The sequence below is a fragment of the Dasypus novemcinctus genome, chromosome 18 (assembly GCF_030445035.2).
Source record: "Dasypus novemcinctus isolate mDasNov1 chromosome 18, mDasNov1.1.hap2, whole genome shotgun sequence".
Taxonomy (NCBI): Eukaryota; Metazoa; Chordata; class Mammalia; order Cingulata; family Dasypodidae; genus Dasypus; species Dasypus novemcinctus.
The window spans coordinates 80,512,943-80,540,115 of record NC_080690.1 but is presented as its reverse complement, the minus strand read 5'-3'; the positions used below and the strand labels follow the sequence as shown (position 1 = coordinate 80,540,115).

At 60.7% G+C, this 27,173-nt stretch overlaps 2 protein-coding genes across 2 annotated transcripts; both read left to right on the top strand.

Annotated features, from left to right (window-relative positions):
* Positions 1-10: 10 nt before the first annotated feature.
* Positions 11-7,388, top strand: FIZ1 (FLT3 interacting zinc finger 1). The gene is given in 6 exon segments (XM_058280857.1): positions 11-281; positions 1,125-1,456; positions 5,189-5,767; positions 5,769-5,852; positions 5,854-6,065; positions 6,067-7,388. Coding segments are annotated over 5 exon segments (1,476 nt in total). The 5' UTR covers positions 11-281; positions 1,125-1,156; the 3' UTR covers positions 6,368-7,388.
* Positions 7,389-13,678: 6,290 nt separating this feature from the next.
* On the top strand, positions 13,679-16,983 carry ZNF579 (zinc finger protein 579). Its single transcript, XM_023583207.3, has 2 exons — positions 13,679-13,877; positions 14,937-16,983. The coding sequence occupies exon 2, from the start codon at positions 14,939-14,941 to the stop codon at positions 16,556-16,558; it is 1,620 nt and encodes a 539-aa protein (XP_023438975.2). The 5' UTR covers positions 13,679-13,877; positions 14,937-14,938; the 3' UTR covers positions 16,559-16,983.
* Positions 16,984-27,173: the final 10,190 nt, after the last annotated feature.

Sequence of the window (27,173 nt, the reverse complement as noted above, 5' to 3'; positions counted from 1 at the left end):
GTGGGCGGGGGGTGGGAGCGGAGGCGGGGCTGGAGAGACCGTTGGGGCGGAGCAAGGAGCGGGAGGAGCCTATTTGGGGCGTGGCTTCGCACGAAAGCGGGAGGGGCTGGGTTGTGGGTGGGGCTTTGGGGAAAAGGCGGGGCCTGGTGAATGGGGCGGGGCCCAAGGGGCCTTTGGTTGAGGGGTGCAAGGAATTCATCAACGCTAGAGATGCAATGGGGCCGTGGGTGAAGGTGAGAGAAGCTTGGAGGCGGAGTTGGCCCAGGTGTGGCTTAGAGGAGGTGAGTGGACAGAGCGAGGAGGCGGGGCTTAGGTGTGTCATTTGGAACATCTTCGTGGAAATACCACGACTTCAGAAAGTGAAAAGGGCCTGGAGGGAAGGGGCTGAGGCGGGTGAGAGGAGCTGAGTGTGGGCGGTCTTGGAAAGGAGGGGGCCGATTTGAAGGCGGGGCTTAGAGGGAGAGTTGAGCGGAGTTCCAGAGGCGAGCCTTAGTGGAGAAGAGACAGACTTCGAGAAGGCAGACACACTTAGGAAAGCCGGGCGGGGCTTCCGGAGGAAAGTAGGAGGGCCGTCGAGGATAGGGGGAACTCAGAACAGCGCGTCGGCCCACTGCCTGGGCTGCTGCAGCCTCACCACCGCCCTGTGGGGTCGCACCCGAGCCTGCAGGGCTGGGGCCAGCCACCCCGAAGGGTGTCTCCGATGGGCGGCGCTGCACACCTTGGGTTCTTAGAGCCAGAGGGGGCTTGACCAGGGAGCAGGTGTGGCTTGCTGAGAAGTGGGCGGGGCTTGTTGAGAAGCGGGCGGGGCTTGTTGAGAAGCGGGCGGGGCTTGTTGAGAAGTGGGCGGGGCTGGGAGGGGCGTGGGAGTCCGTCTGCCCGGAGTGGGAGGGGCCTAAAGCTGACTGCTCGTCCCTAAGCACTGGGAAGCGATGAGGCGGATTGGCAGACGAGTGGGGGAGCGTGAGAAGGGGCTTACCGATCAGCGGGAGGCGCTTAGACACCAGAGGGGGGGAGAGGCTTCCAGAGACCAGGTGTGGGGTCTGAGTCCAAGGGGCCCGGGAGGGGAGGGCCGGTGAGGAAGTGACCCTCTCACCTGCCCCCGGATCTCTCCCCCTCCACTCCAGAGAGAGCCCACTCGCCACCGCTCCGGGCCGCCATGGATGACGCCCCGTTGCCGGCGCCCGCGGCCCCGGCCCCGGCCCCGGCCGCCGCCGCCCCCCGCGTCCCGTTTCACTGCAGTGAGTGTGGCAAGAGCTTCCGCTACCGCTCGGACCTGCGGCGCCACTTCGCGCGGCACACGGCGCTCAAGCCCCACGCGTGCCCGCGCTGCGGCAAGGGCTTCAAGCACAGCTTCAACCTGGCCAACCACCTGCGCTCGCACACCGGCGAGCGCCCCTACCGCTGCTCCGCCTGCCCCAAGGGCTTCCGGGACTCCACGGGCCTGCTGCACCACCAGGTGAGTCGGCGGCCCCTGGGCCGCGCGCCCGGCTCTGCGCCCCTCGGCCCCGTTCTGCCGCGGGAGGGGTGCCGCTGGCCCATCTGGCCCCCTTCCCCTTGGGACATCTCTTTCTGGGCATCCCTGTGACCCGGGACGGCCTCAGGTCTGTCTCTTTCAGCGACCTCCCACGTCCCGGCACATCCTTACTAAGAATTAGTTCTACCTGTGTGCTCCTCCCTTCTCCAGAGGCCAGCCCTGCCAACACCCCCCTCCTGTACCAGTTTCTGCAATTTTGTAATTTCGTGTTTTTTCATTCCCTTACTGCTGTTTTTGTTTTTTTAAGATTTATTTTTATTTATTTCTCTCTCCTTCCCCCCCCACCCCCAGTTGTCTGCTCTCTGTGTCCATTCGCCGTGTGTTCTTCTGTGTCTGCTTGGATTCTTGTCAGAGGCACCAGGAATCTGTGTCTCTTTTTGTTGCGTCATCTTGCTGCATCAGCTCTCCATGTGTGCGGCGCCATTCCTGGGCAGGTTGCATTTTCTTTTGCACAGGGCAGCTCTCCTTACGGGGTGCACTCCTTGCACGTGGGACTCCCCTACGCGGGGGACACACCTGCATGGCATGGCACTCCTTGTGTGTGGAAGCACCACCCATGAGCCAGCTCACCACACAGGCCAGGAGACCCTGGGTTTGGACACTGGACCTCCCATGTGGTAGGCAGACACTCATCAGTTGAGCCAAGTCTGCTTCCCCTTACTGCTGTTTTTTTCTTTTTTCTTTTTTTTATTAGGAGGTACCAGGGCTTGTACCTGGGACCTTGTACATGGGAAGCAGGTGCTCAACCGCTGAGCTAAACTGCTTCCCACCCCCTTTTCCCCCCTGTCTGGTTGCATCATCTTTTTGGTGCATTGCTTCGCCACACAGGGGCCTGCACCTCACCGCGCAGGTCTGGAACACCTTTTCCCCCCCCTATTTTCCAGGGATGGAGCTGGGTCCTCCTTATGGTAAACAGGAGCTCAGTTGCTTGAATTACAGCTGCTTCCCTCCTGTTTTTTAAGTATGTGTGTCCCATGTATACGTAACTCCTTCATTCAACGTTTTTTTTTTTTTAAGATTTTATTTACCTCCCCTTCATTGTTTGTGCTTACTGTCTGCTCTCTGTGTCTGCTTGTTTTCTTTTTTAGGAGGCACCAGGAAGTGAACCTGGGACCTCCCACAAGGGAGGGAGGCACCCAATGGCTTGAGCCACCTCTGCTCCCTGCTTATTGTGTCTCTCGTTGTGTTTCCTTGTTGTGTCATCTTGTTGCGTCAGCTTGCCCAGCATGCCAGCCCGTCATGTCAGTTTGCTGTCTTGCTTGTCTTTAGGAGGCACCGGGAACCAAACCCAGCACCTCCCTGTGGTAGGCGGGCACCCAATGCTTGAGCCACATCCACTTCCCTCAACGTTTTTTTGTCGTTGTTATTCCCTGTCCAGTCCCTGCCTTCACAGAGCTGACATTCCATTGGAGGTATTTGGCAGGCAGGTAGAGACAAGAGAGCAAATACACAGGCAAGAGTATTCTGGAAAGGGAGACATGCTGGGAAGACTGATGTACTGGGGTAAACGGGGCAGCGCTGGGCTACTTGCGGCAGGGCGGGGCCGGGTGACGGTGGAGCTGAGCCTGAAGGACCAGAAGGCACGTCCGCCATGGGAAGAGTGTTCCGGGCAGAGGGAGCAGCTCAGGCACAGGCGGGCCGAGCTTGGTAGGGTCGAGGTTCAAGGTTCACGGGGCCGTGTGGCTGTGTGGAGAGAGCTCAGGAGAGAGTGGAAGGAGGTGAGGCGGAAGGCTGGTGGAGGCCAGGTCCTGTGGGACCTTCTCAGTGGCTGTAAGGAATTGGAAGTTTGCCTTAAGGGAACACGGGCCATGTTCCAGATGCTCAGGATACAAGGGCAGGTAGAGCCAGACGTATTGCCATGCGTATGCCTCGGGTCAGGCCCCATGTCCCTCGCCAAGTGGCAGGAACCCCCCGCTCAGAACATTTGCCCCTCAGGATGCAGGGGACCCCAACTGGCCATCCACAGTCCCCTAAGGTCTCAGCCCTGCCCACCGGCTGGTTATGATTCAACTGAGCATTGAAGGAGCACTAACTCTCTGTAGACACAGGGCTGGGCTCTTTGGGGAGGGAAGCATGGGGAAGAAAACTGACTCAGCCCATCCCTTTCCTGGGGTCCCAGAGTCAGCAGTCCAGTGGGGGAGACAGTACCCAGGCAATCAGGTTAAAAAAGCCTAAACTGCAACCAGAAATACAAGGACAGTGTGTGGCGGTGCTCCAATGCCAAGACGAGAGTGGTCTGACATTGTCTGGGTCAGGGTTGGTGTCGGGGCCAGTTTTCCTGAGGCAGAGGTGACGAATGCGCTACACCTGGTGGAGAAGGAGGTGCTACCCAGGCCTGTTTGTTGCGTGCTTGTCTTTTTTTAGGAGGTACTGTAAACTGAACCCGGTACCTCCCATGTGGAAGGAAGGTGCTCAATTGCTTGTTGGGTCTCTCATTGCGTTTCCTCGTTGCGTCAGCTTGCTGTGCCAGCCTGTTGCGTCAGCTCGCTGTCTTGCTCATCTTCTTTAGGAGGCACCGGGAACCAAACCTGGTACCTCCCGCATGGCAGGAGGGTGCCCAACTGCTTGAGCCACATCTGCTTCCTTCAAGGAAGGGTTCTGAGGCACTGGAAGAAGGCCAGTGTGGCTGGAGCACAGAGAACCAGGGGCGGTGTGTCCCCGGAAGGCTGGAGAGGCTGCAGGGCTTGTCGCTCCTGCTGTGTGCCAGCCCCTGGAAATGCAGCTGTGAGCAAAACCAGTATGATCCCCAGTTCCACAGCCCTTGTCTGGTGGGGAGACAGGTGACGCGTAAGTTTCTTAGTGTGACTTGAGCCATAAGCTTTGAAGAGAGCATAATGTGGCAAGTCAAGGGGCTGGACTCAGGGAACGGTCCCCTAGATCTCGTGGATAAATGGAGAGCTGCAGGGTAAGGGAGGAGACAGACAATGGAAAGAATATTCCAGGCAGACAGAACACCCGTACAAGGCCCTGAGGCCGGCACGACCTGCTTGTGTGTGGGAAGTCAGAGTGGGGGCAGAATACCTTTAGTGACCAAGAGGACCGAGTGCCCTGGAGCCACACCTTCCTGCGGCCAGAGCACCCCCCCCCACCCGCCAGGCATCGCTAGTGCAGCAACTCACCAAGACCCGTCTCTCCAGGCAGCTGTTACCAATCCCTAGGGCCCTAAACGCTGCAAAGAAATCTCTGCCCTTCCAGGACCTTAAATAAACCACGAGGGCAAACAGGCGTCTCCACCAGCCACAAGTGGCCATTTAAATGTGCATGAATTAAATGGGCACTCTAGCCACATGTCCGGTACTCACTCGCCACAGTGGCTACCACGTTGGACAGGCAGCACAGATCTGGAATATTCCACCACCACAGGAAGTGGACAGTGGTGCTCCGGAGGGCTGGACGTTTACCTCGAGAAGCCCCCGGAGAGTTACTCGCCCGGGACTTGAACCCTGGTCTGTGAGCACCCAGGGCCCCGGCACTAATCGCACTCGCAGCGGGTCGCAGTCCCTGGAGGGTGAGCAAGGAAGGGTCCCGGCCAGGGAGAGCGGCGCCTCTGAGGCCGGAGGGGGACTTGGCCGTTTCCACCGGGGCCCCGAGTGGGAGACAGGGGTGCGGGGCCGCCCGGGCGCGCCCTGACGCCTGCCCCGCTCCCGCCCGCAGGTCGTGCACACTGGCGAGAAGCCCTACTGCTGCCTGGTCTGCGAGCTCCGCTTCTCGTCGCGCTCCAGCCTGGGCCGCCACCTCAAGCGCCAGCACCGCGGGGTGCTGCCGCCCCCGCTGCCGCCCGCCGCGGGCCTGCCCGCGCTGAGCGCGCCCTGCTCCGTCTGCTGCAACGCGGGGCCCTGCGCGGCGTGCGGGGGCGCGGGCGCGGGCGCGGGCGACGGGCCCGAGGGCGCGGGCGCGGGCGGCTGGGGCCTGGCCGAGGCGGCCGCGGCGGCCGCGGCCTCGCTGCCCCCGTTCGCCTGCGGCGCGTGCGCGCGGCGCTTCGACCTGGGCCGCGAGCTGGCGGCGCACTGGGCGGCGCACACCGACGTGAAGCCCTTCAAGTGCCCGCGCTGCGAGCGCGACTTCAACGCGCCCGCGCTGCTGGAGCGGCACAAGCTGACGCACGACCTGCAGGGCCCGGGCGCGCCCCCGGCCTGGGCGGCGGGCGCCACCGCGGGGCCCGAGCCGGCCGGCGGGGAGGGCGGCGGGGCCGCGGGGGCCGGCGCCGCGCCCCCCGGCCTGGGACGGCGGGCCGCTCCCGGGCGCCGAGGGCGGCGGCGCGCCCGAGCTGGGGGCGCTGGGGCCCGCGCGCGGCGGGGAGGCGCTGGCGCCCGCGGCCCGCGGCCGAGCCGTCGGAAGACACCCTGTACCAGTGCGACTGCGGGACCTTCTTCGCGTCGGCCGCGGCGCTGGCCGGCCACCTGGAGGCGCACTCGGGCCCCGCGGCCTACGGCTGCGGGCACTGCGGGGCGCTGTACGCCGCCCTGGGCGCGCTGGAGGAGCACCGGCGCGCCAGCCACGGCCAGGGCGGCGGCGCCGAGGCGGCGGCCGCGGCCCCCCGAGGGCGCGCCCGCCGCCGGCTCGGGCCGCGGCAAGAAGATCTTCGGCTGCTCCGAGTGCGAGAAGCTGTTCCGCTCGCCGCGCGACCTGGAGCGGCACGTGCTGGTGCACACGGGCGAGAAGCCGTTCCCGTGCCTCGAGTGCGGCAAGTTCTTCCGCCACGAGTGCTACCTCAAGCGCCACCGGCTGCTGCACGGCTCCGAGCGGCCCTTCCCCTGCCACATCTGCGGCAAGGGCTTCATCACGCTCAGCAACCTCTCGCGGCACCTCAAGCTGCATCGGGGCATGGACTGAAAGGGCTGGGCCCCGCCTGCCCCCCGGGACTGGACGCGGCGCCGGAGGGGGGCCCCCCTCCCCGCGCCCTCCCAACGCCAGGCCCAGGCCCCGCCGAGAGATGGGGCCGCCAAACTCAGGCTTCTGAGCTGGGGGGCGCGGGGCAGCAGGTAAACGGAGAGAATCCTCAGCGAGGGGGCTCCAAAAACACAGCAGGCTCCTGGGCTGGAGGCGTCTTATGCGCAGCACACCCCCAAGTCGGCAGACCCCTGATCTGTCAGCCCCTAGGAATGAGAGAGGGGGTCCCCACAGGTAACCCCTCATCCTGAGGGCGATGATAACAAAAGCAGCCCCCCCACCAAGGGAAAACAGCCCCCTTGCCCGAGAGCCATCATTCCCAACGCCCTTGACCTGGAGAATGTCGGGGGACCACGTCTCCAAATCGCTCAGGGTCCCCTCCCAGTGCTACCCACCAGAGTCACTGAGACGGTGGCCCCAGGAAAGGGGTGCAGTCGAGATCTGCCTTGCCCCATCTCTGTCCCTATGCTGAAAGAGGACCAGGGCGGATGCCCCCCAAGTTAGGTCTCCCTCCCCTGCGGTGGAATGGGTCGACCCAGACTATCACCCCCACTCTCAAACACTAGAGTAGACTGGACCGAAGCCCCCTGCCCAGTAGAGTGGACTGATCCAGATACATGCCTCCCCCCCAGCAGGGATGGGTCCGGCTGCGGCCGGCACCCCCACCATCCTTAGAGTGAATTAGACACTCCTCCCCTCCCTAGAGCGGGGACCGCCCGTACACTCCTGCCTCGGAACCCATCAGAGTGTGAGGCGATGGGTGCTGGGGCTTCCTCCCCGGCTCTAGCACCTGTCAGTCTTCTTTCCATCTCTTTGTCCGTTTGTCTGTTCCTGTGTTCCTCCTTACCTCCAGGGGAAGGGGGTCTTGGCTAAGGGGTCCCCCCACCTTGAGTTTCAATCTCGCCCCCTCATCCCACACCCCTCTGTCTCCAGGACCCCAATAAACCTCGTCCCGTTGAGTCAACTGCCGTCTCATTTTCTGACCCTTGGCTCCCCCCACAGAGGACCAGCCCCCTAAGTAGAGACGGACCCTTCCCTCCTGCCAAGAAGCTCCGAGTCCCGTCAACAGCTCGGGGCCTCTGGTTTCCGACTTGAGTGGAACCCCTTCCCTTCGACATAAGGTCCATCTCCAACAGGCGGGACACCCCTTAAAGACCACCATTCCCTCAGGACGTGTCCCCTGGGAACCAAAGAGACGAGTCCCTGCCCCTGGGAGGGGCCCCGCCCTTACCTGCCTCCAGCCCCCCAACTTGTGCCAGGCTTGTGAGCCTGGCCCCGGCCCCGCCCCAGAAGATCCCGCGAGAGCTGAATCGACAGCCCCAGGCCTCGCCGAGCTTACTTTCTAGAGGGACGAGATCTGGCAGGGAGGTGGTTTCAGGGGGGTCGGGGGCGCTCTGGGGGGTAGAGGGAGGGCCTGGCTCTGCCATGCTGGGTGGGTGGCCCCGCCTGCTCTCAGCAGGGGGGAGAAGGGCTGTGGGGGGTGGGTCAGAAGGTAAGTCTGGCCAGGCAGGGAGGGGTTTGGCTCTGATCTCTGGACCACGGGGAGCCCGGTTTTCAGCCGGGAGGCATGCGGTCACTTGTGGGCCCCTCTGGCTTTGGAGGGGGCGAGAGCGGAAGCCGTGGGCTCTTGCAGGCACCTAGGAGAGAGAAGAGGTCTGGACCGGAGTGGAGCTGGAGGCAGCCGGAGAGGGCCTGATATGTGTGTGTGTGCGGGGGGTGCACGCAGGAGGCGGTGGAGGTGGACAGGGCGGTTAGGTGGTGCCGTTGGTACCGCATGAGAAAATGGGACAAGTCTGGGAACGGGGTTAGGGCGTTCAAGAGCACCATCTTGAGTTTCTTAAATTTAAGATGCTGAGTAGATGGGTGTTCTCTAGCAGGGTCGAGACTGCATATCCTGTGATGTAGTAATCCTACAAATCCTAAAGGTGCAAACCCTAAAAGCAAGCAAACAGGAAACCCTCATGTTCATTTGCACCAGAGGACACACCAGAACGTTCAGGGAAGCGGATGTGGCTCAAGCGATGGGGCTCTCATCTACCATACGGAGGGTCCCGGGTTAGGGTCCCGGGGTCTCCCGGTGAAAGCGAGCTGGCCCACGTGGAGAGCAAGCTGACACAACAAGGTGATGCACCCAGGAGACATAAAGAGGAAGCACAATAAGAGACACAACAAACCAGGGAGCTGAGGTGGCTCAAGCGATTGAGTGCCTGTCTGTCACGCTGCAAGGTCCTGGGATTGATTCCCGGTCCCTCCTCGAGAAGATAAGAAGAGGAGACAAGCAGACCCAGAAGAACACACAGTGAATGGACACAGCAGACAGCAAGCGCAAGTGGTAGGAGGGGGTGAAGGGAAATAAATATTTAAAAAAGAACATTCAGTATTTACAGCCCCACACTCAGAACAGGCAAAACGTCCATCAACAGCACAGCGGATGAGTAAATGGTGGCAGTCGTGCCAGAGAGTACTACCCAGCGATGAGAAGAAAGAGCTTCAGGTGCACACAGTTACACGACTGGATGTTTCATGAAGCCAGACACATAGAGTATGGCTCCATTTATATAAAATTCCAAACAAGCAAAACTAAGCTGTCGTGAAGCAGCTGTGGCTCAATCAGCTGGGCTCCCGTCTACCATATGGGAGGCCCTGGGCTCGTGTCCGGCGCCTCCTTGACAAAGCAGGCTTGCCCGCATGCCGCAGAGACCCGCCAACCCACAATCGCCGTGGAGTGTCGACTCAGCAAGGTGACGCAACGGAAAGGGAGACAAGCAAAAAAAAAAAAAACCACACAGAAGAATACGCAGCAAATGGACACAGAGTAGACAGCAAGCAAGTTGCAAGGGGGGTGGGGGAAATAAATAAATACAGACACAGAAGAACGCACAGCGAATGGACACAGAGCAGACAGCACGTGAAAGGCTGCAAGGGGGGCGGGGAATAAAAAAACAACTAAGCCGTGATCCGGTTCAGGGTGCTTCGAGGGGAGTGAACCTAGAGGAAAGCAAGCAGGAATTTCTCCTAAGCCTCGCCAGAGTGGCGAGGGGGCCTACTGTTATCCCGGGTGCTCTGACCAGGGAGAACCCTGCAGCCCTGACCTGGGAAGGAGTGGGGGCGGGCGTCACCAGGTGCCAGGATGGGGTGAGCACTAGGATGGGGTGAACGGGGAGTTTGCGGCGTGGGAGAAGCAAGCCTTGCGGCTGTGCTGGGGCACCCCTCTCCAGCTTTTGCAGATTCTTGCTGCCTCATCCTGCACAAGAATTGTCCAACTGCAGAAACGTAAATACCTGCATACCGGCGGTGGGGGCGGGGGGGCGCTAAGTGTGTCATCCTCTCCCTTCTCCCCTTGCCTGCATTATTTAAAAAGCCATGTGTGGAGACCTACTATTTAATAAACGTAATGCAATCGGGGGAAGAAAAAAAAAGAGGGTCGTGCAGGTTGCATGCCAGAAACGTCTGTGGACTTCCGGAGGTGGCTGGCAATGCTCTGTTCCTTAGCCTGTTGGTCATTTTACAATCATTTGTTAGGTTGTACGTTTGTTTTACGCACATTGATCTGTGCATCTTATAATCCCCAAGGAAAAACTTCTGAAAGAGAGAGACGGATGTTGGAGGGGAAGGAAACAAGGAGGCGGTTGGAGGCCACGGGCGCTCTTCAGTGGCGCCACAGCTGCCCTTTTTTCCCCTCCTTTAGGATCAGGGTCAGCCCTGAGGACGCTGGGCCCTAAGGATAGCCCTTCCTGCTCCGCCACCGCCCCGGGAGCCCCACTCGCCCCCAGGGATGACAGTAAAAGCACCTGCCTCTGAGAAGCAGGTCGGCGCCCTCAGACACGCGCCACGCCCAGCCGGGGCCGCGGGCGATGGCTGCCAGCCTCCCGCCCAGGTCACCACCGGGGCGTCTCTCCCCGCAGGCCCGACGCCCTTCCTGAGACCACAGGGAAAGGAACGCAACCCATTTCCTGGGTGCTGGGCGGGGCCCTGCACCCCCCTCGCTCCCCTTTTGTAGATGTGCTCATTGGGGCTCGAGGGACCGTCAGCCGCTCCCCATCACCAGCTCCTAGGCAGAAGCCCACGGCTCCCACGCCCTGCCGGTGGAGCAACTGCCTTCCCGCAACCGCGCTCGCCTGGGGCCTGCATCTCCCCCCCACCCCATCGGGGCGCCCCCAGTACCCCACACCCCCAGCCCGCTTGGCCACTGCTCGCCCCTCATCCCCCTTTCTCCACCCACACGTACTGGTCGAGCCCCCCCTGCGCCAGGCTGGGTGTGGGGGAAGAGCTAAGAGCCAGCAGGCAAGACGAGCCCCTCCCTGCCCTCGCCCAGCTTCCCGTCCAGGGGGAGGGCAGACGGCCTTCGCGGGCCAGCTCAGTGGCCTGAGGCCTGGTTGCCTCAAGTGCAAGGGCGAAAAGCCAGGTGGAGGAAAGTGACAGCAGGGCTGCTTCACAGGGTGGGCAGGGCAGATGCCTCGGCTCTGAGGGAGGAGGCTCCTGGAAATCCGACGGCGTTGCGGGCACAGGGCCCCGCGTCCAGAAAGAGCGGGGAGAGCGGTGCGGCGGGGGCAGAGGGAGGCCAAGGGGACGAGGGCGCGCCCGAGCGCGGGCAGGGTCTGGTTTGCATTCCCAGGGAGGTGGGCGCCACCGCAGGGGGTCGACGGAGGAGTGATGTCACCTGCTTCCTGGCTGCTGGAGACGGGCGGGAGCGGCGCAGCGAAGCCCCTGCGGAGGCGCTGTCGCGGGACTGGCGCGCAGGGGCGCAGCTCGGGGCCAGTCGGCGCCGCCTCCCCGCACCCGGCCCGGCCTCCATGCGGGTCCCTGAGGAATCTCTCCAGCACCAGCCGGGTCCCGGGCCCGCCTGCTTACAGCCTTCCCAGTGGCTTCTCGGTGGCCTCGGCGCGAGCCCACGCTCAGGCCGGAACCCGAGGCCACCACGGGCTGCTAGTCCTCTCGGCTTGACGTTTCCTTTCCCACCACCCTCCTTCCTAGGTTCCTTTCTCCCTTCTCGGTCTCCTCCTCCTCCTCTTCCTTCTCCTCCAAATAAAACCTTTTAAGCCTTTAAACTATGGACGATGAAACACACACCCCCGTATACGGGCCACCAGCTTTAAAATACCAGACGTACACGTCTAGCTGGCTCTCCTTTAAAATATAGCAGTATTGGCCAGGTGACTTAAAAAAATTACACTCCCGGCCCACGATCATTTCTCCTATCTCTTTGTGAACAGGGAAGACTTAGTGAGGCTCATTGGCTTTGAAACATTTTCTTTTCAAACAAGTTACCCACTTCTTAAGTTAAGGAGGAGAAGTGGAGTCATATTTGTGAGGGACTTACAAGAGTAAGCTATTGTTTTGCTCTGATTTTCATCCATTTTTGTTAGCTCCACTTTCTTTAAAAAAATTTTTTTTGAGTGTATAACATTCGCTTGGCTTTGAAATAAAAAAGTACTAAAGGATAGAGCGTAGTAAGTTTCAGGCCTGGGAATTAGATGATATTGTCAGCTTCTTGTCTGTCCTTCCAGACACAATCCACTGAAAAACACAGATGGTTGGAACAGGCTGCTGTCTGCTTTTCATCTTTCTTTTTTCCCTCTCTCTCATTGTCAGCTGTACATTATCACTTGAAGCCGCTTTTGATAGTTATACATCATTCTTTTTTTTTTTAAAGATTTATTTATTTATATCTCTGCCCTACCCCCCACCCCGATTGTCTGTTCTCTGTGTCTATTTGCTGTGTCTTGTTTCTTTGTCTGCTTCTGTTGTTGTCAGCGGCACGGGAATCTGTTTCTTTTTGTTGCGTCATCTTGTTGTGTCAGCTCTCCGTGTGGGCGGCGCCATTCCTGGGCAGGCTGCACTTTCTTTCGCGCTGGGTGGCTCTCCTTACGGAGCACACTCCTTGCGCATGGGGCTCCCCTACGCGGGGGACACCCCTGCTACACCATTCTTTTTTATGGATGCATAGTATTCCCTAGGGTCAGTCCATCACGGGTGACACCCAGTCCCCTACTGAAGGGCATGTAGATTGTTTCCAATCTTTTGCTGTGAGGCTGCAATGATTACCGGGTACAAGACATCATCTTGCATCTTTCTGTGTAGACCTAGCCCAAGGATGAATTCCTGGACTTGCTGGCTCACTTAGGCTGTTCCAACTTTATTTACCCAGCCACATATGAAAGGACCTGCTTTCCCACACTCCGGTCAATGACGAGCATGTTTTTAACCTTATATGAACAATGGTGTCAGGCTGCAGTTACACCCCTGAAATGTGCCTTTTCTGCTCAAAATTAGGTTGTTCGTATTTTATTAGAAACGTTATAGATATCTAGAAAAAAATCATGCAGAAAGTACCGCGCTTGCATTTACCCTCCCTCCCACTCACGGTTTTCCCTATTTTTAGCACTTTGCATTAGTATGGCACTTTTGTCATAGTTGATGAAGTGATACTATTATAATTACACTATTAACTATACCCCATAGTTTACATTAGGTCCTTTGTTTGTGCTGCACAGTTCTCGACCTTAGGTTCTCAAGCTGTAGCATGGCGACACATTTCTCTCCAGGTACCCCCTGCTTCCCCCTCCGTTTTAACCTGACTTTCACCCCACAGGTTTCAGCAGAAAGTCTTCATGGACCACCCCACCCCTCTGCGCCTTCTCTGTCCGCTGAGTTCCCACAGCACCCTGTGTTTCCTGCTTTAGAGCTCAGCCCCTAGGAGCGGGGTGCGGTCTGTCTGTTTGCCTCCGCCATCAGATAGCGTGCGTGGTCCCCACTGGCGGGCCCGATGGCTCTCGCACCTCTGTGGCTCCAGCACCAAGGACAGAGCTAGCCCACAGTAGGCCTGTAGTAGGTGCTCAGTAAGCCCTGGAGTCTTGGGGCCCAACAAGCGTGTGCAGGGCTTATCCCAGAAGGGGAAACGGAGGCTGCGAGAAGGGGCAGGCGCTCGCTCAGGCAGACAAGTGGGGGCAGGGGCCGGGCTCTAGCCCAGAGCCTGGGCACTCTCCCTGACACATCTGTCACTGCCTCATTCATCCCGGTCCCCCGGCAGCGTCCCCGCTCAGCACAGTGCCTGGCACAGCCAGGGCCTGATCAATGTGTTTTTGTGAAGGACTGAATGAATATTGGGGGGGGGGCGCGGGGGCTGCACCCAGGCCCCCAGCCCCCTCTTCCCTCTGGGAGGCTGGAGAGCAGGCCCCCAGCCCCCTCCCGTCGCAGAACCCAGGAGTCCAAGCCGCCCTCCCTCTGCACCCCGCCCCCACCCCCGGGTCCCCTCGTCCTCCCGCTTCCGCCTTCCCAGGCCAGTCTTTCCTCTGTCGGGCTTGGGCGAGAGGCCGCGTTTCCGGGGGGAAGGCTTAGGCGGTGACACCGAGCCCAGCCTCCTCCACCCCCCACCGCGCTCGGGGCCCCCTCCCTCCCCGCCACCGCCGTCCTCCAGCGCCGGCAGCGGGGAAGAAAGGAGCAGGAGGCGGAGGTAAGCGCCGCGCGCCGCGGCCGGGCGGGCAGGGCGCAGGGCCTCGACCCGCCGCCCCGATCCCGCTGACCGTGTGGGGACCGCAGGCCGGGCCGGCGGAGCTCGGCCCCCTCGGGGCCCCAGGGCCCCCGGCAGCCCTCCTCGGGGGGCCAGGGCTCCGGCTGCAGCCTCCTCCTCCCTGGGGGTTTCCAGCAGCTGGCCCAGCCCCCTCCTCCCCTTGTCTTGGGGGCCCCGCTGCCCCTCCCCTGCCAGCCCCCTCCTTCATCCGGACCCAGGAATCCAGAGCCCCAGATACTAGAGCCCAGACCCCAGACCCCGCATCTCCCAGCCCCAGGAGTCCAGGCCCCCAGCCCCTCCTCCCTCAGACCAGTGATCCAGGCCCCCAGCCCTCCTCCCTCAGACCCAGTGGTCCAGGCCCCCAGCCCCTCCTCCCTCAGACCAGTGATCCAGGCCCCCAGCCCTCCTCCCTCAGACCCAGTGATCCCGGCCCCCAGCCCCTCCTCCCTCAGACCCAGTGATCCAGGCCCCCAGGCCTCCTCCCTCAGACCCAGTGGTCCAGGCCCCTCCTCCCTCAGACCCAGGAGTCCGTCCCTCCCACACACTGGCCTGCCCCAGCCCTTGCTCCCTGAGCACCCACAGTCGGTTCCCCGGGCCTCGCTTTGACTCCCAGCCGCTGCGCTCCACCCCACGGGCGGGATCGGGCCTGCGCCGCCCCTCCCGCAGGGGGAGGGCACCTGGAGCGAGCGCTGGCTGCGTGCCTCCTGCTCTCCCTGTCTGTACCTCTGGCCTGCCCACCCCTGCCCGCGCCCCACTCTCCTGCACCACCTCTGCCTCTGGGTCTCTAAATCTCTTTGTTTCCACCTCCCTGCGTCCCCCTCACCCTCCGGGTGCCCCCACGTCACTCTGTTCTGTCTCCTACGGACGCTCTCGGTCTCTCCATCCCCGTCCCTGTCCCTGATCCGGCTCCTGTGCCTGGTGGACTCTGCTTCTCCGCCCCATCCATGCGCCTCCTCCTCTCTGCCCCTCCCATCTCTCCACATCTCCCCTTTCTCCCCACAGGCATGGACCCGCAGCCCCCTCCGCCTGCCCAGGGCAGCCCTCCCCACCGCGGCAGGGGCCGCGGCCGTGGCCGAGGCCGGGGTCGCGGCCGAGGCCGAGGCCGGGGAGGCGCCGGAGCCCCCCGCGCGCCCCTGCCCTGCCCCACCTGCGGCCGCCTCTTCCGCTTCCCCTACTACCTCTCCAGGCACCGGCTGAGCCACTCGGGCCTGCGTCCCCACGCCTGCCCCCTGTGCCCCAAGGCCTTCCGCCGGCCGGCGCACCTCTCCCGCCACCTGCGCGGCCACGGGCCCCAGCCGCCGCTGCGCTGCGCCGCCTGCCCGCGCACCTTCCCGGAGCCCGCCCAGCTCCGGCGCCACCTGGCCCAGGAACACGCGGGCGGCGAGGTCGAGCTGGCCATCGAGAGGGCCGCCAAAGACGCGGCCGAGCCCAGCCGGGGCGCGCCGGACGAGGCGGCCGAGCAGCCCACGACGGCGGCGGCGGCGGCCACCGAGGAGGCCGCGTGGCCCGAGACGTGGCCGGCGGGGGAGCCGGCCGCCGCCGCGGCGCCCACGCCCCCCGAGCCGCGGGAGTCGGAGGAGGAGGAGGCCGAGGCGGGGGCGGCGGAGCTGCGGGCGGAGCTGGCGCTGGCGGCCGGGCGCCAGGAGGAGAAGCAGGTGCTGCTGCAGGCCGACTGGACGCTGCTGTGCCTGCGCTGCCGCGAGGCCTTCGCCACCAAGGGCGAGCTGAAGGCCCACCCGTGTCTGCGGCCCGAGGGCGACCAGGAGGGCGAGGGGGGGCCGCCGCCGCGCCCCAAGCGCCACCAGTGCTCCATCTGCCTCAAGGCCTTCGCCAGGCCCTGGTCGCTGTCGCGCCACCGGCTGGTGCACTCCACCGACCGCCCCTTCGTCTGCCCGGACTGCGGCCTGGCCTTCCGCCTGGCCTCCTACCTCCGCCAGCACCGGCGCGTGCACGGCGCGCTCAGCCTGCTGGGGCCCCTGCCCGGCGCCGCCAAGAAGGACGACAAGGCCGCGGGCGCGCGGAACTCAGGGAAGGCGCCCGAGGGCGGCGACGCGGCGGAGCGCGACGGCGGGGACGGCGGGCAGAACGGCGCGGACGCGGGGCCGGCGCGGCCCCCCGCGGGCGAGCCCCGCTTCTGGTGCCCCGAGTGCGGCAAGGGCTTCCGGCGCCGCGCGCACCTGCGGCAGCACGGGGTCACCCACTCCGGCGCGCGCCCCTTCCAGTGCGTGCGCTGCCAGCGCGAGTTCAAGCGCCTGGCCGACCTGGCCCGCCACGCGCAGGTGCACGCGGGGGGCCCGGCCCCGCACCCGTGCCCCCGCTGCCCGCGGCGCTTCTCGCGCGCCTACAGCCTGCTGCGGCACCAGCGGTGCCACCGCGCCGAGCTGGAGCGCGCCGCCGCCCTGCAGGCGCTGCAGGCCCAGGCCGCGCCGTCGCCGCCGCCGCCCCCGCCGCCCGCCGAGCCCGAGCCCGAGGGGCTGCCGCTGCCCGTGGCGCGCATCAAGGAGGAGCCGCCCTCCCCCGGGCACCCCGCCGCGCTCCCCGCCGCAGCCCCCCCATCTTCCTCAGCGCCTCCTGCTTCGACAGCCAAGACCACTCGGCCTTCGAGATGGAGGAGGAAGAGGTAGACAGCAAGGCCCATCTGCGCGGGCTGGGCGGCCCGGCCTCCTGACGCCCCCGCGGCCCGCGCCCGCGCCCCCGAGTTCGCAACACGGAGGAGGGCATTTGAAGGAGAGGCTCCTCCTCTGTCTGCCCGCCCTGCCCCTTCCAGCCCTCGGCACTACGGAGGGGGGGCCCGGGCCTCCCCTCCCTCCCCATCGCCCCGGCCAGGGCCCCCGGGAGCGGGTTAGGAGATCTCAGCCCGCCACGTGCGGTAAGGGAGGCGAGTGGAGAAGGAGCCAAGGGGGGTGGAGGCATGCCTTGTCCCACAGCACACAGACACACTGGCCACAGCACCTCCTCCCAACCGCCAGACCCTGGGGGGCCCCAGTGACAAAGGTCCGTCCCTGTCCCTCTGACTATCTGTGAATAAATGTGAGTTCGTGACACCGAAGAGAGTGCCCGAGGCTGTGTGTGGAGGTGGGGGGTGGCTGAGGTGGGGCCAGGTGAGCTGGGGTTCCCGTGCGAGGGGTGCGGTCGCAGGGGCGGGAAGGAACCTGCGGGGAGAGGAGGACGAGGCTGCCCGGGGCATCTGGGGGTTCGGCTTGCGTCCCGGCCACCAGTATTCACGGCCCGCTGGCTGGGCCCCTGGGCCGCGCTGGCTGCGGGCCCTGCCGGGGCCACGGAGGAGAGAGAGGGACCCTGGCCTTGCAGAGCTGGTAGGCCAGAGCTGCGCGTTCAGCACGGCAGCCCCCAGCCACACGCCGCGCTCAACGCTTAAGCTCAACACACCTATCGATTCAAATAAAGTAATGGAAATTAAAGGAAGTCAAAACTTCCGCGCCTCAGTCGCACCATTTCAAGTGGCCGGAAAGCGCAGCTGTAGAACATGCCGTCACCGCAGAAAGATCTCGTGGCCCTTGCTGCTCTAAATAGTAAACCAATACACGACGCAGCGCCAGGTACCGATAAGGGCTACCGAATAACCGAGTTGCATTTTGATGACAGCGCGCGGCTGGGCGGGTGGGCAGGGCCTCCTTGGCGACATCTGCCTGGAAAGGAAAGGGAAGGAACCGCTTGGGTATCTGGGAGGAGAGAGCGCCAGGCAGAGGGAACATCCAGGCAAAGGCCCTGAGGCGGGAATCAGGGTAGGGTGGGAAGTGACTTTTTTGATTTTACTTTATTTTGCACATTTAATAATTGAAAATAAAAACAATAATTTAAAAAGAAAAAGAAAATGCAGTTGAATAAAAACATACGTTTCTCAGTTAAGTGCACTGGATACACACACTTTTTTATCACACGATACGTTGCACGATGCGTTGAGTTCACAACGGCACACCCCGGCTGTGTCTGTCCTCTGGTGTCTGGCTCGCTGTGCTCAACGCGCTGTCCTCACTGGTTAGGCTCTGGGAATGGAGGGAACGCGTATCTCCAGGTACCTCTCCCCTAAGCCCCTTCTCTTTCCTCCTATCCCCCCGTGGCTCTTGCGTCCTGTGAAGACAGTCGCCTCGTCCGCTGAGGTGTCTTCACAGTGACAGGCAAGGTGGGGTGGGATCACCTCCAGGGGATCGGCCGAGGCTCCGAGAGGACAGTTGGTTTCCCCCCACCCCCAGCGTGACACAGCACCGGTCAGAGCAGGGCATGGGTGGTGGCGGCCGAGGGCCACGGCGAGGAGGCGCCGCCCACCCCGGCTTCCCGGAATCCCCTCTGTCGGTGCACTGAACACATCTTGTTGGGCTCCTAGAGTTCACCTGGGACAAAGGGGCACTCAGAGCATCTGATTGTCCATGCGTTTGCGCGCTGGATGCTCGGGACAGAGGAGTGAGTGAGGGCGCCCTTGAACCTGCCTCGTGGACCTCGCGGCTCAGCGGAAGAGAAGGACGCGAACCAGACCCTGGCATGGACCGCAGGCTCTCCAAGCGAGAATGAGCTCCTGGAGAGTCAGGCACGGAGGGCGCGTAAAGGGCATGCTTTCCTTACGCCAAAGCGCCTCCCTCCCCCAGAGCCTTACGGAGCTCCCCCTTACCTTAGCCAAGTGTCCGCCCCCATCTCGTGAGCGTAAGCACAATCCCATGGAGGGAGCACATCAGGGAAGGGATTCAACAGCCCCGTTCATCCACGCGGCAGACTGAGGCTTCACCCCAAGGCATTCGCCCTTCCATAACAGTGGGGCTGGGAACAGGGCTCGCACCCGGTAGGACGCTGTTGGTGTTGCTGCTCTGCTGTCATTATTATTCCAGGCTGGTGGATTCACGATGTCACCGAATCCTCACCCCCACCACGAGGTGGGAAACATCCTCCCCGTTTTCCGTAGGCAGAAGCAGCACCCAGAGGGGAAGTCACTTGTCTGAGATCCCACAGCGGGGGAATGGCAGATGTGGGATTCCAACCCAGGCCTGACCGGCTCCGAACCGAGAGCCTCAGCCAGGCAGTTACGACCCTCGGGGTCAGCTCCTCCACCCTCCCCCACCTGTCAAGCCCCCTCCCTCCCTGACCCCTGGCCTTGGTCTCCCCTTCACAGGGTTGCCCCCCACCCCACCTGCTGACTTCAGGATTTGCTCCTTGAACAAAGCACAGAAGCTACAAAGGGAACAGGGTGCAGCACAGCTAACTCACTTTGCAGGTGAGAAAACTGAGGCCCAGGCACATGGAAGGGACCAGGAAATAATAAAATAATTACAATAGTTCTGAAGTAGTGGTGGTGGTTTCCACGTTGAACCCTGATCTCAGCCTCATTTGTTAATAACGTAAAACACGTTTATTGAGTGTTGACCTTCTGTCTTTTTTTTTTAAAAGATTTATTTTTATTTATTTAATTCCCCTCCCCTCCCCCAGTTGTCTGTTTTCTGTGTCTTTTTTGCTGCGTCTTGTTTCTTTGTCCGCTTCTGTTGTTGTCAGCGGCACGGGAAGTGTGGGCGGCGCCATTCCTCCCTCAGCAGGCTGCTCCCTCCTTCGCGCTGGGCGGCTCTCCTTATGGGCGCACTCCTTGCGCGTGGGGCTCCCCTATGCAGGGGACACCCCTGTGTGGCACGGCACTCCTTGCGCACATCAGCACTGCACATGGGCCAGCTCCACACGGGTCAAGGAGGCCCGGGGCTTGAACCGCGGACCTCCCATGTGGTAGACGGACGCCCTAACCACTGAGCCAAAGTCTGTTTCCCCTTTCTGTCTTTCTAAATAGTGCTCGTGGATTTGCTCATTTAATCTCAGGATGGTCCCATCAGACAGATGTCACGACAAGCTCCTTTTTTCCTTAAACAGCTTTATTGAGGCATCATGTACATACCATAGCATTCACTCACTTTAAGTGAAAAATTCAATGGCTTTTAGTAAATCTATTTTTTTTATGTTTCTATGGACTTGCCTTTTCTTGACATTTTGCCAACAGGCTTGTGTCTAGCTTCTTTCACTCAGCATATTGTTTTCAAGGTCCATCCACGAGGCTTGTGACAGCATACATTGAAACGTCATTCCTTTTTAGGGGTTACTACCCCACTGTATGGAGCGAGCCGTTTTGTTCGTCCACCCATCAGGTGACAGGCACGGGGGTTGCTTCCACCTTTTGGCTATTGTGAATAACGCTGCTACGTACGAGTTTTTGTCCTCGTCCCTGTTTTCAGTTCTTTCGGGTATATAGCTGGGAGTGGAATTGCTAGGTCATTTGGTAAGTTTCTGATTAACTTTTTTTTGAGGAACATTGCATTCCCACCAACGATGCCTGAAGATGTGAACGGATTTGCCCAAGGTCACATGACCAAGAAATGGCAGAGCCAGATCTGGCCCCTGGTGTCGTGTACTTAACCTCACCTAATGGTTCATCCTTCATTCTGAAGGTCTTTATTGAGTTCCTACTATGTGCAGTAGGACTGGGCTAGAGGTTGGAGAAACAGCAGTGGACGAAGTCCTTGCCCACTTGGTGGGAGATGCAGATGAACAGATATCTTCTTGATGTTGATTCGGCAAATACGAGTGGAGCCCCTACTGGGTGCCGGGCACTGTCCTTGGTGCTGCCTCTCCATCGGTTCATGACACTGACACAAAGCCCTGCCTACATGGAGCTTCCAAATTAGCCAGGAGAGACCGACAGGACACCAAGATGGACGAGCACATGATAAAGCATCTCAGGAGGGGATGCATGCTTTGGGAAGATGGTGCAGGACAAGGGGGATCAGAACTGCAGGTCCTTAGAAGCAGGAGCAGAAGGAGAGAGCCTTGCAGATACCCGGGGCCGCGTTGCAGGGAGAGGGCACTGCTGGTGCAAAGGTTCTGAGGTATGAATGGGGCTGACATGTTCAAGGAGCAGCGAGGCCAGTGTGACTGGAGGGGAGCGACGGGGAGAAAGTCAGGGAGGTGAAGGGGTGCAGACTGGGAGGGACTGGTGAGGACTCCGGCTTCTACTTGCAGGTGGGAGGGGAGTCTTTGAAAGGATCCACACAGAGGCTGACAGATTTGACTTCTCTTTTTCCTTTTAATATTTTATGAAAAACTTCATAGAAAATGGAAGGAAGTACAGAATGAACACTTATATGCCCATCCTCAAGATTCTACAATTAGCATTCTGTTATATGTGCTTCATAACAGACATGTCCATCCTTCCATCCATCCATCCATCCGTCCTTCCATGAATGCATCCATCCAGCTATTATTCTTCCATCCATCCTCCCATCCATCCATCCATGTTCTTCCATTCATCCATCTATCCTCCCATCCATCCACCTACCTGTCCTTCCTTCCTTCCTTTCATCTTTCTTTTTTTAAAAATATTTATTTATTTATTTATTTCTCTCCCCTCCCTCTCCCCCCCCAGTTGTCTGTTCTCTGTGTCTATTTGCTGTGTCTTCTTTGTCCGCTTCTGTTGTTGTCAGCAGCCCAGTAATCTCTGTTTCTTTTTGCTGCGTCATCTTGATGCGTCAGCTCTCCGTATGTGCGGCGCCATTCCTGGGCAGGCTGCACTTTCTTTCATGCTGGGTGGCTCTCCTTATGGGGTGCACTCCTTGCGCGTGGGACTCCCTTATGCAGGGACACCCCTGCGTGGCATGGCACTCCTTGCGCGCATCAGCAATGCACATGGGCCAGCTCCACACGGGTCAAGGAGGCCCAGGGTTTGAACCGCAGACCTCCCACGTGGTAGACGGATGCCCTAACCACTGGGCCAAGTCCGCTTCCCTCATCTTTGTTTTGGATGTAATTCAAAGCAAGTCGCAAATATCAATTCACCCCACCCTTAAATACTTCAGCATGCATATCAGTAACTAGATTTTTTTAAAAAAGGAAATCCATTTCTTGTTTTAAAAATATTTATTTTATTTATTTCTCTTCCCTCACCCCCATTGTCTGCTTTCCATATTCATTCACTGTGTGTTCTTCTGTGTCCACTTGCATTCTTATAAGGCAGCACCAGGAATCTGTGTCTCTTTTTGTTGCATCATCTTGATTTTTTTTAAGATTTATTTTTCACTTCTTTCTCTCCCCGCTCCCCCTTGTCTGCTCTCTGTGTCCATTTGCTGTGTGTTCTTCCATGACCACTTCTGTCCTTGTCAGTGGCATGGGAATCTGTGTTTTCTTTTTGTTGCGTCATCTTGCTGCCTCAGCTCTCCGTGTGGGCGGCGCCATTCCTGGGCAGGCTGCACTTTTTTCGCACTGGGCGGCTCTCCTTACGGGGCGCACTCCTTGCGCGTGGGGCTCCCCCATGCGGGGGGACACCCCTGCGTGGCACGGCACTCCTTGCGCGTGGGGCTCCCCCATGTGGGGACACCCCTGCGTGGCACGGCACTCCTTGTGCGCATCAGCACTGCGCGTGGGCCAGCTCCACACGGGTCAGGAGGCCCGGGGCTTGAACCGTGGACCTCGCATATGATAGACGGACGCTCTGTCCATTGCGCCACGTCCGCTTCCCAGGAACTAGGTATTAAATATTTATTTAAGCTTCTTTGGTAAAACTTAAATGCACACATTTCGCATGTTACCATTTGTTGAGCTTTGACAGATACCTACAGCTGAGTAAACAACGGCCTCTTCCAACTTAGCAGTCTCTCTCTGGCTTCTCTGTGCAGAATCGACTGGTGTGGAATGGGGCAAAAGTGCTCCTAAGCCCGCCTGTTTGGTCAGTGTGTTTTCACAAGTAACCTTTTTTATTTTAGGAAAGTCGCTCTGATAGTGCACGGTTCCCGGGTACTCTTCACCCACTTCCGCTAATGCCATCACCTCTCGCTGCCATGGTACATTTTCAAGACTGAGGCAGAAACCAATGCGGGCGCATTGCTGAGAAGGAAACTCTACCCTTTCCTCGGATGTCGCAAGTTTTCCCCCAATGACCTTTTTCTGCTCAGAGAGCCAATCCAGGATCCCAGCTGGCATTTAGGCTCCCCGGTCTCCTCTGACCTGGGATGGTTTCTCAGGCTTTCCTTTTTATTATCTTTTTAATATGATTTTTGTAAGTCAGAGAAGTTGTAGGTTGAGAGAAAAAAAAATCATGCAGAAAATAGTGTTCCCCAAAAGGTTACATGCTTTATGGTTCCATTTTATGGCATCACAGAAAAGGCAAAAGGGAGTCTACAGAAAGCAGATCAGCGGTTGGCAGGGTGAGAGGCAGCTGACGGCCAGCAGGGACTGCTTAGGGGGCTGGAGATGTTCTCTGTCATTGTGGCGGCTCCGGGACCGTGTGCCTTTGTCAAACCCGCTGGAATTGGTACAGTTCTTGTATGTGAGTTACTCCTCGATAGGAAAAAAGAGAAAAAGAGAAGAAAACACAGAGTTCCCATATACTCCAGCCATTCACAACTTGCATTCGTGTGGCAACTTTGACACACTTGCTGAAAGCGGATGATCATAATTGCACTAAGAACTGTGGGCATGGTTTACATCGGGGTTCCCTTTGTGCTGCCCAGTTTTGTGCTGCGGTTTTTAAATTTTTAAAAGGTTTTGTTTCATAGTATACGTACCACCTAGAATTTCCCACATTCACGGACGGGGAGGCAGACCCCAGAGGGCAGGTCCCTGCCGTCCCCGCGTGTGGGGCCGACGCCGGGATGGAGCTGCGCCTTCTAGAGCGAGCAGAAGCGACCTCAATTCTTTGGAATGCTTCTGTTTGTTTAGCTGTTCAATCACTTATTTATATCCGCCTGACTCACGGATATTTCGTTTATACTTGGGCTGTAACCCAACCCTACGTATTTCCGCCGAAGCCCACCTGTTCCAGTGGCAGGTGCAACCAAGAAAACAGAAGCAGGGCCCGGCTGGGGGCCGTGCCGCCGCGGCCAGGGCAGTCAGCCTGGTGCCGGGGCCTGGTCCGAGGGAGCCAGGAGGCTGAGCGGGTCAGGACCCCCGGGCACAGGGGGCGCGAGGCTGCGGGAGGGGCGCAAACAGCGCCCGGCGCGCGCGCCCTCCCTTCCCGCCCCAGCCCCGGGAGGGTTCCGCCCCTGCCCTGGGCCGGCCGCCCTCGCCCGCCCGCGGACGCCCCTGCGCCGGCCTCCCCGAGGTCTGGAATGCAGCGCTGGACGCCAAGCCCCTTATCTCGCCACGCCCCGCGCCGTGCCTGGCACCCGCGCTCGCGCCTTCAACCCCGGCTGCCGCTTGCCCGGCTCCTCCCAGCTTCCCGGCCGGGTCTCCCCCCATCCCACCGCTGGCCTTCGCCCAAGCCCAGCCCTCCTCCTCGGGAATCAGCCCTTCTGCCCCCCAGGAGGGAGGGTCGTCCCCCCGGGGGCCGCCTGGAGCCTGAGTCGGGGAAGTGACCTGCCCAAGGTCACTGGGAGAGGGAGGGGCGGGCGCGCGCTGGCGGCTCCGGGAAGGCCTCCACTCACACGGCGCCCGCGCGAGCCCCACAACAGCACGTTCGCTGCCTCGCAACGCTTGGCACGCGGTTCTCCGTGCCTGCAGTGGCACCCCCTCCCTCTTCCCGTCAGGCCTCCCCTTAGATGACCCGTGCAGGAGGCCTTCCCCACCCCTTCTCTTCCACCGCCCCTCGGTGTCCGTCCCTGCGCTGCAGAATTCCACCGCGGCCCCCAGGACTCCCGCCGCCGGTGTGCAGGGGCCTTCCCCCCCGTTATTCAGACCCCAGCCCGGTGCGGCTGGGGAGGGGTAGTGCGAGGTAACTGAGGTCCCGGGGAGGATCGTCCTCGGTGGGCCTGACCGAATCAGGTGGCCCCGGGGCTCTTCTGGGAGAGAGGGGTGGAGGCTGAAAGGGATTCGCAGGGAGGGAGGCTCTCTGCTCCAGGCTTTGTGGATGGAGGGGCCGATTGGCAAAGAACGCAGGAAGCCCCAGGAATGAAGCACCGTCCCCTGGCGGGAGTCGCAGGGGAACGGGGACTCGGGCCTAGAACCACAGGAGCCCGAGTCCTGCCATGACCCGAAGGTCTTAGGAGAGAACCCTGAGCGCCAGGTGAGAACAGGGGAGCAGCCTGAGCCACGACATCAGTCCCTGAGCCATGGTCCCTGCCACTCTAACCCAGACTACCGACCTGCAGAGGCCGTGAGCTGATTCACAGGTGCAGTTTAAGCTGCTAAACTTGTGGTCATTTGTTACGCAGCATAGACGACGAATTCAATCTCGGCGTTTTGTTTCCTTCACAGCACTCTCCATCTGAGGAGGTTGGTTTCCTTGTTTAATTGTTTTGAATCTGTCCACCCTACCAGCATCTGAGCTCTACCAGGGGGACACCTGGGCTAGGACTCACCACTGGGCTCCTTGCACCTAGGACAGTGCCTGGCACACAGCAGGTGCTCCAAATGGATTGCCAAATCATCTGATGAGTTATTTCTGCGCCTCTTTCCTCACCTGTAAAACGGGGACAGAGCCACCCTCCTCGCTGTTTTCTTCACGTCGGTTCATCTATTTCTGCCCCCATACCCACTAAAATGGAAAAGTCCACGGGTGGCTCAGCGTCGTGTCTCAAGGGCCCAGCGCAGCCCCGACACGCAAATAACTGTCCAACCGATGGGTGAGGTGAGGACTGTAACGCCCCACCCCCATCTGACAAGGGCGAGACTGAGGCTCTGCAAGGCGACGTGACCCCTCAGGGTGACGCAGAGCTAGGGGCAGCGGGGCCTGCAGCCAGGACTGCCCGACCGTCCGCATCAACGCCTGGTCACTGAGGAGAAGGAGGGCCACACGACGGCCACTCATTCCTCTAAGGGCTTTATGGCTGTGGGTGGCAGCTTCTGACATGGCGCCAGTCGTTCCCCCCGGCAACCTCCTCCCCTTGGTGCTCGCCCCCCGGCAACCTCCTCCCCTTGGTCTCGCAGAACCTGGCAAAAGGCGCGGGACGCCACTCTCAAGGCGAGATGGTTCTGTCTTCCCGGCGCGCTCTCTCTCGCCTGCTCGGCCTCCCCGCTCCGACTTGAGCTGCCCCATGGAGAGAACCCCGTGGCCTCTGCCCAACAGCCCATGAGAAACCGGATCTATGTGTCCACAGCCCGAGGGAGCTGGGAGGGGATCCTGGCCCAGTCGAGCCTGCGGATGCGACTCCAGCCTCCCCAAAGTCCCCGAGCCAGAGCCCAGCTGAGTTGATGCACAGAATCCCGAGGTGGTAAATGTGTATCTTTTGGGGGCAGCTTGTTACACAGCAATAGAAAGCGATACACAGGTATTAGCCCATCTCATCCCCACAGGTGAGGACACAAGCCTATGCTACATATACCATTATTATCCCCACGGAACAGATGAGGACATCGAGGCACAGCGAGGTGCCCGGGTCTAGTGAGAGGCAGAGACGGGGACCAGAGCGGCTGGCTCCAGAGCTCCCGCTTTCAGCCACCGCCCCTCAGTTGCTGTTACACAGCGAGCAAGCGTTCGTCAAGGGCTCGCTCCTTGCGCCCCGGCGAGCTTCGCCCCGCGTGCCTCGTCTTCATAACCGCTCCGCCGCGATTTCTCTTCTGATGATTTTTTCATGTTTTTGAATTTCGCTGGCCGTGAACAGCCTTAAATACCCCCTCTGTTCGTAGCACGTTGGGGTCCCTGATCCTGGGCCAAGCCGCAGCGGGGCAGGGAGAGCCGGGGGCTTCCACTCCACCGCCCGCGCCGAGCGCAAGCGGGAGGGAGGCGGCGCCGGCGGCCCAGGCGCAGGGCCAGCCGCTCGGGCAGACCGAGGGCCTCCGGCACACCCGGGCCGCCCTCTGGGTCCCCACCACGGCCCAGCGCCGCAGGGGACGCGCGCCTTCCGCTCCAGGCGGCCTCGTGGCTCGCAACGTCCCGCCAGGAGGGGAACCCCGCGCCCTCGTCGCCTCCCAGGCCCCCCAGGAGGGCCGCACGAGCCTGCCCGCCAGCAACGCCCGAGCCTTCCAGGCTCCCCCCGAGCCTTCCAGGCTCCCCGTCTTCATCCGCGTTCCACGTGGCGTCGACCCGACGGGCGGAGGCTGGGCTCTCGGCAGGGGCGCGCCAAGGCCAGGGTGGCGGGCCAGCCCGGGGGCCCCGTCGCTGCGGAGACTGTAAAGCCAGTAATAAAACCCGCCAAAGTCCACTCTGCTGGTCATTTTGGCCTCGTGCCGGCAATTTAAAGGATGGCAGTGATAAAACACTCCCCCCGGAACAAAACTCTCTCACTGGTCTGAATGCTGAACGCTGGCTGCCCTGCTGTTTTCATAAGCTACACGTGGAAACCTCAAACTAGCACAAGCTATTATCCTTTCATGAACGTTGCACTGCAC